At 36.6% G+C, this 13,893-nt stretch overlaps 1 protein-coding gene across 6 annotated transcripts in view; it reads left to right on the top strand.

The window, feature by feature from the left end:
* Positions 1-13,893, top strand: part of hhatlb (hedgehog acyltransferase like, b) — a 50,040-nt gene that overhangs the window by 21,238 nt on the left and 14,909 nt on the right. For all 6 annotated transcript variants that reach the window (XM_065019201.1, XM_065019196.1, XM_065019195.1 and 3 more), the window contains one exon: positions 7,422-7,631. In XM_065019201.1, coding sequence (XP_064875273.1) covers positions 7,422-7,631 — 210 coding nt within the window. The remainder of the gene's footprint in view (positions 1-7,421; positions 7,632-13,893) is intronic.

Genomic DNA, 13,893 nt, shown 5'->3' with positions numbered 1-13,893 from the left:
GAGGAGAGGCAGTCACTGATGATAAGGGTAGGAGAGCTGTGGAGTAGTGAGGAAGGGGCTTTAGGTCATGTCAGGTCACCTTAAGGGAGAATGAACAGTTTGAGGGCCGTATTACTTCCTGCCTTGTAATAAAGCTGTTTAGAAGGAAGGAGGAGACCCAAGTTTTTTACCACTGGTGTAAATATGTCTTTGTCTTATGCAGCTGTATCGACCCAGTGGGTGAATAAACTTGGTTTAAACTTTACTAATGGTCACTGAGTTTTACTAGGTTATATTAGAACCTAACAGTATACGAGGAACATACTGCTACTATACTATTACTAATATACCATGACTATACTACTACAACAGTATTAATGTACTATCACTATAATACCACTATACTGTTACTAAACTACTACTGCACTATTACTACACTACCACTGTACTAAAGCTATATACTAGTAAACTAATACTATACTATGACAATACTATTAATACACTATTACTACACTACCACTACACTAAAGCTATATACTAGTAAACTAATACTATACTATGACAATACTATTAATACACTATTACTACACTACCACTACTAAAGCTATATACTAGTAAACTAATACTATACTATGGCAATACTAAAGCTAAAGCTATATACTAGTAAACTAATACTATACTATGGCAATACTATTACTACACTACCACTACACTAACGCTATATACTAGTAAACTAATACTATACTATGACAATACTATTAATACACTATTACTACACTACCACTACACTAAAGCTATATACTAGTAAACTAATACTATACTATGGCAATACTATTACTACACTACCACTACACTAAAGCTATATACTAGTAAACTAATACTATACTATGACAATAGTATTACTACACTACCACTACACTAACACTATATACTAGTAAACTAATACTATACTATGGCAATAGTATTACTACACTATAACAACACTGCCGCTATACTACAACAATATTACTATGCTGTTGCTGTATTATTACTATAATACTACCATACTGCTACTATACTGCTACTATACTATTTCTACTATACTAACACCATGGTACAACTACACTGGTACTATACTATCACTATAGCATTACTATATACAACCATACTATTAATACACAACTATAATAATATTACTGAACTGCTACTACACTACTACTATATCGCCACCACTAAACTATTACTATACTACTACTATACTATTACTACATGTGTACTATACTGTTACGGTACTACCACTATACTATTGATATACTGGTGCTATACTATTGCTATGCTACCGATGTACTATACTGATACTATGATATTACTATACTATTCCCCTACTGCTACTGTACTGTTACTATACTGCTGATATACTAGTATTATACTATTACCAAACCACTACTATACTGCTACTATACAAGTACTATACTGCTACTATACTATTACTATGCTACCACTATGATATTACTATACTACTACTACTACTATACAATCGCTGTACTATTTTTACTGATATAATACTATTACTATTCCACAACTATATATTAATATAATGTTACCATACTATTACAATGTGTTACTTACTATTACTATACCATTACGATCTAGCACTATCTATCACTATACTATACTGCCAATATTCCATTACCACTACTGCTACTATATTACCACTATACTATTTCTGCACTAGTACTATACTACTATGCTACCACTATGCTACCACTATTTTATCACTATTACTATACCATTACTATACTATTGCTATGCTACCACTGTACTGCTACTATACTGCTCCTATACTATTACTATGCTGCTACTATACAAATACTATGCTTCCACTATACTACCACTATTACTACTGCTGCAACCATACTATCACTATGATACCACTATACTATTAAAATCTACCACTATACTAATACTATACTGCTGATATACTATTAATACCCTATTACTATACTGCCACTATACTATTAATATGGTGCCACTATACTATTACTATACTGCTAATATACTATTAATAAACTGACTATGCTGCTCCTATACTATTACTACACTATTGCCATACTCTTACTGTACTGCTGCTATACTATTACTACACTATTGCCATACTCTTACTGTACTGCTGCTATACTATTACTACACTATTGCCATACTCTTACTGTACTGCTGCTATACTATTACTACACTATTGCCATACTCTTACTGTACTGCTGCTATACTATTACTACACTATTGCCATACTCTTACTGTACTGCTGCTATACCATTACTACACTATTACTACACTATTGCCATACTCTTAGTGTACTGCTCATATACTATTACTATACTATTACTACACTATTGCCATACTCTTACTGTACTGCTGCTTTACTATTACTACACTATTGCCATACTCTTACTGTACTGCTCCTATACTATTACTACACTATTGCCATACTCTTAGTGTACTGCTGCTATACTATTACTACACTATTGCCATACTCTTACTGTACTGCTGCTTTACTATTACTACACTATTGCCATACTCTTACTGTACTGCTCCTATACTATTACTACACTATTGCCATACTCTTAGTGTACTGCTGCTATACTATTACTACACTATTGCCATACTCTTAGTGTACTGCTGCTATACTATTACTACACTATTGCCATACTCTTACTGTACTGCTGCTATACTATTACTACACTATTGCCATACTCTTAGTGTACTGCTCCTATACTATTACTATACTATTACTACACTATTGCCATACTCTTACTGTACTGCTGCTATACTATTACTACACTATTGCCATACTCTTACTGTACTGCTGCTATACTGTTACTACACTATTGCCATACTCTTACTGTACTGCTCCTATACCATTACTACACTATTGCCATACTCTTACTGTACTGCTGCTATACCATTACTACACTATTGCCATACTCTTAGTGTACTGCTCATATACTATTACTATACTATTACTACACTATTGCCATACTCTTACTGTACTGCTCCTATACTGTTACTACACTATTGCCATACTCTTAGTGTACTGCTGCTATACTATTACTACACTATTGCCATACTCTTAGTGTACTGCTGCTATACTATTACTACACTATTGCCATACTCTTAGTGTACTGCTGCTATACTATTACTACACTATTGCCATACTCTTACTGTACTGCTGCTATACTATTACTACACTATTGCCATACTCTTACTGTACTGCTGCTATACTATCACCATACTATTACTATACTGCAACCATACTTTTAATATGTTACCATTATACTATTGGTGTACTAATATGACTATACTATTACTCTACTATTACTATACTGCTACTATACTATTACTATAACAGTACTACACTGCTACTACTCTACTATTACTGCACTGCTTTACTATACTATTGATATTATGTTTCTATACTATTACTGCACTGCTACTACTCTACTATTACTGTACTACTTTTAATACTTTACTATACTATTACAATTCTGTTTCTATACTATTACTGCACTGCTACTACTCTACTATTACTGTACTACTTTTAATACTTTACTATACTATTACAATTCTGTTTCTATACTATTACTGCACTGCTACTACTCTACTATTACTGTACTACTTTTAATACTTTACTATACTATTACTGCACTGCTACTACTCTACTATTACTGTACTACTTTTAATACTTTACTATACTATTACAATTCTGTTTCTATACTATTACTGCACTGCTACTACTCTACTATTACTGTACTACTTTTAATACTTTACTATACTATTACAATTCTGTTTCTATACTATTACTGCACTGCTACTACTCTACTATTACTGTACTACTTTTAATACTTTACTATACTATTACAATTCTGTTTCTATACTATTACTGCACTGCTACTACTCTACTATTACTGTACTACTTTTAATACTTTACTATACTATTACAATTCTGTTTCTATACTATTACTGCACTGCTACCATACAATTACTGTGCTACACCTATACTGTTATTATACTACTGCTACTGCACTATTACTATAATATTACTATTACATTACTTTGCTAAAACAATACTATTACTATCCTTTTACTGTATTTATATTACTATATTATTACTGTAACTAGACTATTACTATACTATTACTATACTATTAATGTACTACTTATACTATACTATTACTATGCTATTACCATGGTAGTACTATGGTATTACTATACTGCTACTGTACTACTACTACTATACTATTACCATACTATGCCTGTACTATTTATATGCTACCGTTATACTACTACTGCTATAATATTACTGTACCATTATACTTCTACTACCATTACTATGCAGATACTATACTATTACTAAGCTACCACTATACTATTACTGTAATATTACTATACTGCTACCACTATACTATTACTGTAATATTACTATACTGCTACCACTATACTATTACTGTAATATTACTATACTGCTACCACTATACTATTACTGTAATATTACTATACTGCTACCACTATACTATTACTGTAATATTACTACACTGCTACCACTATACTATTACTGTAATATTACTACACTGCTACCACTATACTATTACTGTAATATTACTATACTGCTACCACTATACTATTACTGTAATATTACTACACTGCTACCACTATACTATTACTGTAATATTACTACACTGCTACCACTATACTATTACTGTAATATTACTACACTGCTACCACTATACTATTACTGTAATATTACTATACTGCTACCACTATACTATTACTGTAATATTACTCTACTGCTACCACTATACTATTACTGTAATATTACTCTACTGCTACCACTATACTATTACTGTAATATTACTATACTGCTACCACTATACTATTACTGTAATATTACTATACTGCTACCACTATACTATTACTGTAATATTACTCTACTGCTACCACTATACTATTACTGTAATATTACTATACTGCTACCACTATACTATTACTGTAATATTACTACACTGCTACCACTATACTATTACTGTAATATTACAATACTGCTACCACTATACTATTACTGTAATATTACTATACTGCTACCACTATACTATTACTGTAATATTACTCTACTGCTACCACTATACTATTACTGTAATATTATTATACTGCTACCACTATACTATTACTGTAATATTACTACACTGCTACCACTATACTATTACTGTAATATTACTACACTGCTACCACTATACTATTACTGTAATATTACTATACTGCTACCACTATACTATTACTGTAATATTACTCTACTGCTACCACTATACTATTACTGTAATATTACTATACTGCTACCACTATACTATTACTGTAATATTACTATACTGATACCACTATACTATTACTGTAATATTACTATACTGCTACCACTATACTATTACTGTAATATTACTATACTGCTACCACTGTACTATTACCATACTACTAACATACTACAGCTAAACGATTACTATACTTACACTATAATATTACTATACTGCTACCACTATACTATTACTGTAATATTACTATACTGCTACCACTGTACTATTACTGTAATATTACCTTACTGCTACCACTATACTATTACTGTAATATTACTATACTGCTACCACTATACTATTACTGTAATATTACTATACTGCTACCACTATACTATTACTGTAATATTACTATACTGCTACCACTGTACTATTACTGTAATATTACTCTACTGCTACCACTATACTATTACTGTAATATTACTCTACTGCTACCACTATACTATTACTGTAATATTACTCTACTGCTACCACTGTACTATTACTGTAATATTACTATACTGCTACCACTATACTATTACTGTAATATTACTATACTGCTACCACTATACTATTACTGTAATATTACTATACTGCTACCACTATAATACTACTATACTACCGCTGTACTACACTCCTACTATACTACTACTATAATACCACTATGCTATTACTTTACTAAAACTGTAATGTTGTACTATCACTCTAACGATCCTTTTCCTCTCCATCCTCTCCTACAACCCTCCTCTTCCTCTCTTTCCCCTCCCTCTCCATCCTCTCCTACAACCCTCCTCTTCCTCTCTTTCCTCTCCCTCTCCATCCTCTCCTACAACACTCCTCTTCCTCTCTTTCCTCTCCCTCTCCATCCTCTCCTACAACCCTCCTCTTCCTCTCTTTCCCCTCCCTCTCTGCCCTCTCCCTACAACCCTCCTCTTCCTCTCTTTCCTCTCCCTCTCCATCCTCTCCTACAACCCTCCTCTTCCTCTCTTTCCTCTCCCTTTCCATCCTCTCCTACAACCCTCCTCTTCCTCTCTTTCCTCTCCCTCTCCATCCTCTCCTACAACCCTCCTCTTCCTCTCTTTCCCCTCCCTCTCCATCCTCTCCTACAACCCTCCTCTTCCTCTCTTTCCCCTCCCTCTCTGTCCTCTCCTACAACCCTCCTCTTCCTCTCTTTCCCCTCCCTCTCTGTCCTCTCCTACAACCCTCCTCTTCCTCTCTTTCCCCTCCCTCTCTGCCCTCTCCTACAACCCTCCTCTTCCTCTCTTTCCTCTCCCTCTCCATCCTCTCCTACAACCCTCCTCTTCCTCTCTTTCCTCTCCCTCTCCATCCTCTCCTACAACCCTCCTCTTCCTCTCTTTCCCCTCCCTCTCCATCCTCTCCTACAACCCTCCTCTTCCTCTCTTTCCCCTCCCTCTCCATCCTCTCCTACAACCCTCCTCTTCCTCTCTTTCCCCTCCCTCTCTGTCCTCTCCTACAACCCTCCTCTTCCTCTCTTTCCCCTCCCTCTCCATCCTCTCCTACAACCCTCCTCTTCCTCTCTTTCCCCTCCCTCTCTGTCCTCTCCTACAACCCTCCTCTTCCTCTCTTTCCCCTCCCTCTCCATCCTCTCCTACAACCCTCCTCTTCCTCTCTTTCCCCTCCCTCTCCATCCTCTCCTACAACCCTCCTCTTTCTCTCTTTCCCCTCCCTCTCTGTCCTCTCCTACAACCCTCCTCTTCCTCTCTTTTGTCTCCCTCCCCGTCCTCTCATACAACCCTCCTCTTCCTCTCTTTCCCCTCCTGTCCTCTCCAACAACCCTCCTCTTCCTCTCTTTTGTCTCCCTCCCCGTCCACTCATACAACCCTCCTCTTCCTCTCTTTTGTCTCCCTCTCCGTCCTCTCCCTGCTCCCCTCTAACCCTCCTCTTCCTCTCTTTCCTCTTCCTCTTCCTCCTCCCCTCTAACACTTCTCTTCCTCTCCTTCCTCCCCTCTAACCCTCCTCTTCCTCTATCTCCTCTCCCTCCTCCCCTCTAACCCTCCTCTAACCCTCCTCTTCCTCTCTTTCCTCTCCCTCCTCCACTCTAACCCTCCTCTTCCTCTCCCTCTCCACCAGGCTGGTTTTGTGACGGGGGATTTTGAGCTTCGTTCCGTCCTGTTCTACGGCGGTTGTGGGTTCACCATCATGCGCTGTATGAGTTTTGCTCTGGAGAACTGTGAGAAGAAAGAAGGAAACTACAGCATCCTGGAACTCCTCAAGTACAACTTCTACTTGCCCTTCTTCTACTTCGGACCAATTATGACCTTCGACAAGTTCTACGCTCAGGTAAACATCATGTAACTTATGGATTCAGTGCTATGTTCGGGTAAACATCACGTGACCTACGGATTCAGTGCTATGGTCAGGTAAACATCATGTAACCTACGGATTCAGTGCTATGTTCAGGTAAACATTATGTAACCTACGGATTCAGTGCTATGTTCAGGTAAACATCATGTAACCTACGGATTCAGTGCTATGTTCAGGTAAACATTATGTAACCTACGGATTCAGTGCTATGTTCAGGTAAACATCATGTAACCTACGGATTCAGTGCTATGGTCAGGTAAACATTATGTAACCTACGGATTCAGTGTTATGTTCAGGTAAACATCATGTAACTTATGGATTCAGTGCTATGTTCAGGTAAACATCATGTAACCTACGGATTCAGTGCTATGTTCAGGTAAACATTATGTAACCTACGGATTCAGTGCTATGGTCAGGTAAACATTATGTAACCTACGGATTCAGTGCTATGGTCAGGTAAACATTATGTAACTTATGGATTCAGTGCTATGTTCAGGTAAACATCATGTAACTTATGGATTCAGTGTTATGTTCAGGTAAACATCATGTAACCTACGGATTCAGTGCTATGTTCAGGTAAACATTATGTAACTTATGGATTCAGTGCTATGTTCAGGTAAACATTATGTAACCTACGGATTCAGTGTTATGTTCAGGTAAACATCATGTAACCTATGGATTCAGTGCTATGGTCAGGTAAATATTATGTAACCTATGGATTCAGTGCTATGTTCAGGTAAACATTATGTAACCTACGGATTCAGTGCTATGGTCAGGTAAACATTATGTAACCTACGGATTCAGTGTTATGTTCAGGTAAACATTATGTAACCTACGGATTCAGTGCTATGTTCAGGTAAACATTATGTAACCTACGGATTCAGTGCTATGTTCAGGTAAACATTATGTAACCTACGGATTCAGTGCTATGTTCAGGTAAACATTATGTAACCTACGTATTCAGTGCTATGGTCAGGTAAACATTATGTAACCTACGGATTCAGTGCTATGGTCAGGTAAACATTATGTAACCTACGGATTCAGTGTTATGTTCAGGTAAACATTATGTAACCTACGGATTCAGTGCTATGTTCAGGTAAACATTATGTAACCTACGGATTCAGTGCTATGTTCAGGTAAACATTATGTAACCTACGGATTCAGTGCTATGTTCAGGTAAACATTATGTAACCTACGGATTCAGTGCTATGTTCAGGTAAACATTATGTAACCTACGTATTCAGTGCTATGGTCAGGTAAACATTATGTAACCTACGGATTCAGTGCTATGGTCAGGTAAACATTATGTAACCTACGGATTCAGTGCTATGGTCAGGTAAACATTATGTAACCTACGGATTCAGTGCTATGGTCAGGTACATATCATGTAACCTATGGATTCAGTGTTATGTTCAGGTAAACATTATGTAACCTATGGATTCAGTGCTATGGTCAGGTACACATTATGTAACCTATGGATTCAGTGCTATGGTCAGGTAAACATTATGTAACCTACGGATTCAGTGCTATGTTCAGGTAAACATTATGTAACCTACGGATTCAGTGCTATGTTCAGGTAAACATTATGTAACTTATGGATTCAGTGCTATGGTCAGGTACACATTATGTAACCTATGGATTCAGTGCTATGTTCAGGTAAACATTATGTAACTTATGGATTCAGTGCTATGTTCAGGTAAACATTATGTAACTTATGGATTCAGTGCTATGTTCAGGTAAACATTATGTAACCTACGGATTCAGTGCTATGTTCAGGTAAACATTATGTAACCTACGGATTCAGTGCTATGTTCAGGTAAACATTATGTAACCTATGGATTCAGTGCTATGGTCAGGTAAACATTATGTAACCTACGGATTCAGTGCTATGTTCAGGTAAACATTATGTAACCTATGGATTCAGTGCTATGGTCAGGTAAACATTATGTAACCTATGGATTCAGTGCTATGGTCAGGTAAACATTATGTAACTTATAGATTCAGTGCTATGGTCAGGTAAACATTATGTAACCTACGGATTCAGTGCTATGTTCAGGTAAACATTATGTAACCTACGGATTCAGTGCTATGTTCAGGTAAACATTATGTAACCTACGGATTCAGTGCTATGTTCAGGTAAACATTATGTAACCTACGGATTCAGTGCTATGTTCAGGTAAACATTATGTAACCTACGTATTCAGTGCTATGGTCAGGTAAACATTATGTAACCTACGGATTCAGTGCTATGGTCAGGTAAACATTATGTAACCTACGGATTCAGTGTTATGTTCAGGTAAACATTATGTAACCTACGGATTCAGTGCTATGTTCAGGTAAACATTATGTAACCTACGGATTCAGTGCTATGTTCAGGTAAACATTATGTAACCTACGGATTCAGTGCTATGTTCAGGTAAACATTATGTAACCTACGGATTCAGTGCTATGTTCAGGTAAACATTATGTAACCTACGTATTCAGTGCTATGGTCAGGTAAACATTATGTAACCTACGGATTCAGTGCTATGGTCAGGTAAACATTATGTAACCTACGGATTCAGTGCTATGGTCAGGTAAACATTATGTAACCTACGGATTCAGTGCTATGGTCAGGTACATATCATGTAACCTATGGATTCAGTGTTATGTTCAGGTAAACATTATGTAACCTATGGATTCAGTGCTATGGTCAGGTACACATTATGTAACCTATGGATTCAGTGCTATGGTCAGGTAAACATTATGTAACCTACGGATTCAGTGCTATGTTCAGGTAAACATTATGTAACCTACGGATTCAGTGCTATGTTCAGGTAAACATTATGTAACTTATGGATTCAGTGCTATGGTCAGGTACACATTATGTAACCTATGGATTCAGTGCTATGTTCAGGTAAACATTATGTAACTTATGGATTCAGTGCTATGTTCAGGTAAACATTATGTAACTTATGGATTCAGTGCTATGTTCAGGTAAACATTATGTAACCTACGGATTCAGTGCTATGTTCAGGTAAACATTATGTAACCTACGGATTCAGTGCTATGTTCAGGTAAACATTATGTAACCTATGGATTCAGTGCTATGGTCAGGTAAACATTATGTAACCTACGGATTCAGTGCTATGTTCAGGTAAACATTATGTAACCTATGGATTCAGTGCTATGGTCAGGTAAACATTATGTAACCTATGGATTCAGTGCTATGGTCAGGTAAACATTATGTAACTTATAGATTCAGTGCTATGGTCAGGTAAACATTATGTAACCTACGGATTCAGTGCTATGTTCAGGTAAACATCATGTAACCTACGGATTCAGTGCTATGTTCAGGTAAACATTATGTAACCTACGGATTCAGTGCTATGGTCAGGTAAACATTATGTAACCTATGGATTCAGTGCTATGGTCAGGTAAACATTATGTAACCTATGGATTCAGTGCTATGGTCAGGTAAACATTATGTAACCTATGGATTCAGTGCTATGGTCAGGTAAACATTATGTAACCTATGGATTCAGTGCTATGGTCAGGTAAACATTATGTAACCTACGGATTCAGTGCTATGGTCAGGTAAACATTATGTAACCTATGGATTCAGTGCTATGGTCAGGTAAACATTATGTAACCTATGGATTCAGTGTTATGTTCAGGTAAACATTATGTAATTTATGGATTCAGTGTTATGTTCAGGTACACATTATGTAACCTATGGATTCAGTGCTATGGTCAGGTAAACATTATGTAACCTATGGATTCAGTGTTATGTTCAGGTAAACATTATGTAACCTATGGATTCAGTGCTATGTTCAGGTAAACATCATGTAACCTATGGATTCAGTGCTATGGTCAGGTAAACATTATGTAACCTATGGATTCAGTGCTATGTTCAGGTAAACATCATGTAACTTATGGATTCAGTGCTATGTTCAGGTAAACATTATGTAACCTATGGATTCAGTGCTATGTTCAGGTAAACATTATGTAACCTATGGATTCAGTGCTATGGTCAGGTAAACATCATGTAACCTACGGATTCAGTGCTATGTTCAGGTAAACATTATGTAACCTACGGATTCAGTGCTATGTTCAGGTAAACATCATGTAACCTACGGATTCAGTGCTATGTTCAGGTAAACATTATGTAACCTACGGATTCAGTGCTATGTTCAGGTAAACATCATGTAACCTACGGATTCAGTGCTATGGTCAGGTAAACATTATGTAACCTACGGATTCAGTGTTATGTTCAGGTAAACATCATGTAACTTATGGATTCAGTGCTATGTTCAGGTAAACATCATGTAACCTACGGATTCAGTGCTATGTTCAGGTAAACATTATGTAACCTACGGATTCAGTGCTATGGTCAGGTAAACATTATGTAACCTACGGATTCAGTGCTATGGTCAGGTAAACATTATGTAACTTATGGATTCAGTGCTATGTTCAGGTAAACATCATGTAACTTATGGATTCAGTGTTATGTTCAGGTAAACATCATGTAACCTACGGATTCAGTGCTATGTTCAGGTAAACATTATGTAACTTATGGATTCAGTGCTATGTTCAGGTAAACATTATGTAACCTACGGATTCAGTGTTATGTTCAGGTAAACATCATGTAACCTATGGATTCAGTGCTATGGTCAGGTAAATATTATGTAACCTATGGATTCAGTGCTATGTTCAGGTAAACATTATGTAACCTACGGATTCAGTGCTATGGTCAGGTAAACATTATGTAACCTACGGATTCAGTGTTATGTTCAGGTAAACATTATGTAACCTACGGATTCAGTGCTATGTTCAGGTAAACATTATGTAACCTACGGATTCAGTGCTATGTTCAGGTAAACATTATGTAACCTACGGATTCAGTGCTATGTTCAGGTAAACATTATGTAACCTACGTATTCAGTGCTATGGTCAGGTAAACATTATGTAACCTACGGATTCAGTGCTATGGTCAGGTAAACATTATGTAACCTACGGATTCAGTGTTATGTTCAGGTAAACATTATGTAACCTACGGATTCAGTGCTATGTTCAGGTAAACATTATGTAACCTACGGATTCAGTGCTATGTTCAGGTAAACATTATGTAACCTACGGATTCAGTGCTATGTTCAGGTAAACATTATGTAACCTACGGATTCAGTGCTATGTTCAGGTAAACATTATGTAACCTACGTATTCAGTGCTATGGTCAGGTAAACATTATGTAACCTACGGATTCAGTGCTATGGTCAGGTAAACATTATGTAACCTACGGATTCAGTGCTATGGTCAGGTAAACATTATGTAACCTACGGATTCAGTGCTATGGTCAGGTACATATCATGTAACCTATGGATTCAGTGTTATGTTCAGGTAAACATTATGTAACCTATGGATTCAGTGCTATGGTCAGGTACACATTATGTAACCTATGGATTCAGTGCTATGGTCAGGTAAACATTATGTAACCTACGGATTCAGTGCTATGTTCAGGTAAACATTATGTAACCTACGGATTCAGTGCTATGTTCAGGTAAACATTATGTAACTTATGGATTCAGTGCTATGGTCAGGTACACATTATGTAACCTATGGATTCAGTGCTATGTTCAGGTAAACATTATGTAACTTATGGATTCAGTGCTATGTTCAGGTAAACATTATGTAACTTATGGATTCAGTGCTATGTTCAGGTAAACATTATGTAACCTACGGATTCAGTGCTATGTTCAGGTAAACATTATGTAACCTACGGATTCAGTGCTATGTTCAGGTAAACATTATGTAACCTATGGATTCAGTGCTATGGTCAGGTAAACATTATGTAACCTACGGATTCAGTGCTATGTTCAGGTAAACATTATGTAACCTATGGATTCAGTGCTATGGTCAGGTAAACATTATGTAACCTATGGATTCAGTGCTATGGTCAGGTAAACATTATGTAACTTATAGATTCAGTGCTATGGTCAGGTAAACATTATGTAACCTACGGATTCAGTGCTATGTTCAGGTAAACATTATGTAACCTACGGATTCAGTGCTATGTTCAGGTAAACATTATGTAACCTACGGATTCAGTGCTATGTTCAGGTAAACATTATGTAACCTACGGATTCAGTGCTATGTTCAGGTAAACATTATGTAACCTACGTATTCAGTGCTATGGTCAGGTAAACATTATGTAACCTACGGATTCAGTGCTATGGTCAGGTAAACATTATGTAACCTACGG

This window comes from Oncorhynchus nerka, linkage group LG6 (assembly GCF_034236695.1).
Source record: "Oncorhynchus nerka isolate Pitt River linkage group LG6, Oner_Uvic_2.0, whole genome shotgun sequence".
Taxonomy (NCBI): Eukaryota; Metazoa; Chordata; class Actinopteri; order Salmoniformes; family Salmonidae; genus Oncorhynchus; species Oncorhynchus nerka.
This window is presented reverse-complemented; position numbering and strand designations above follow the sequence as displayed.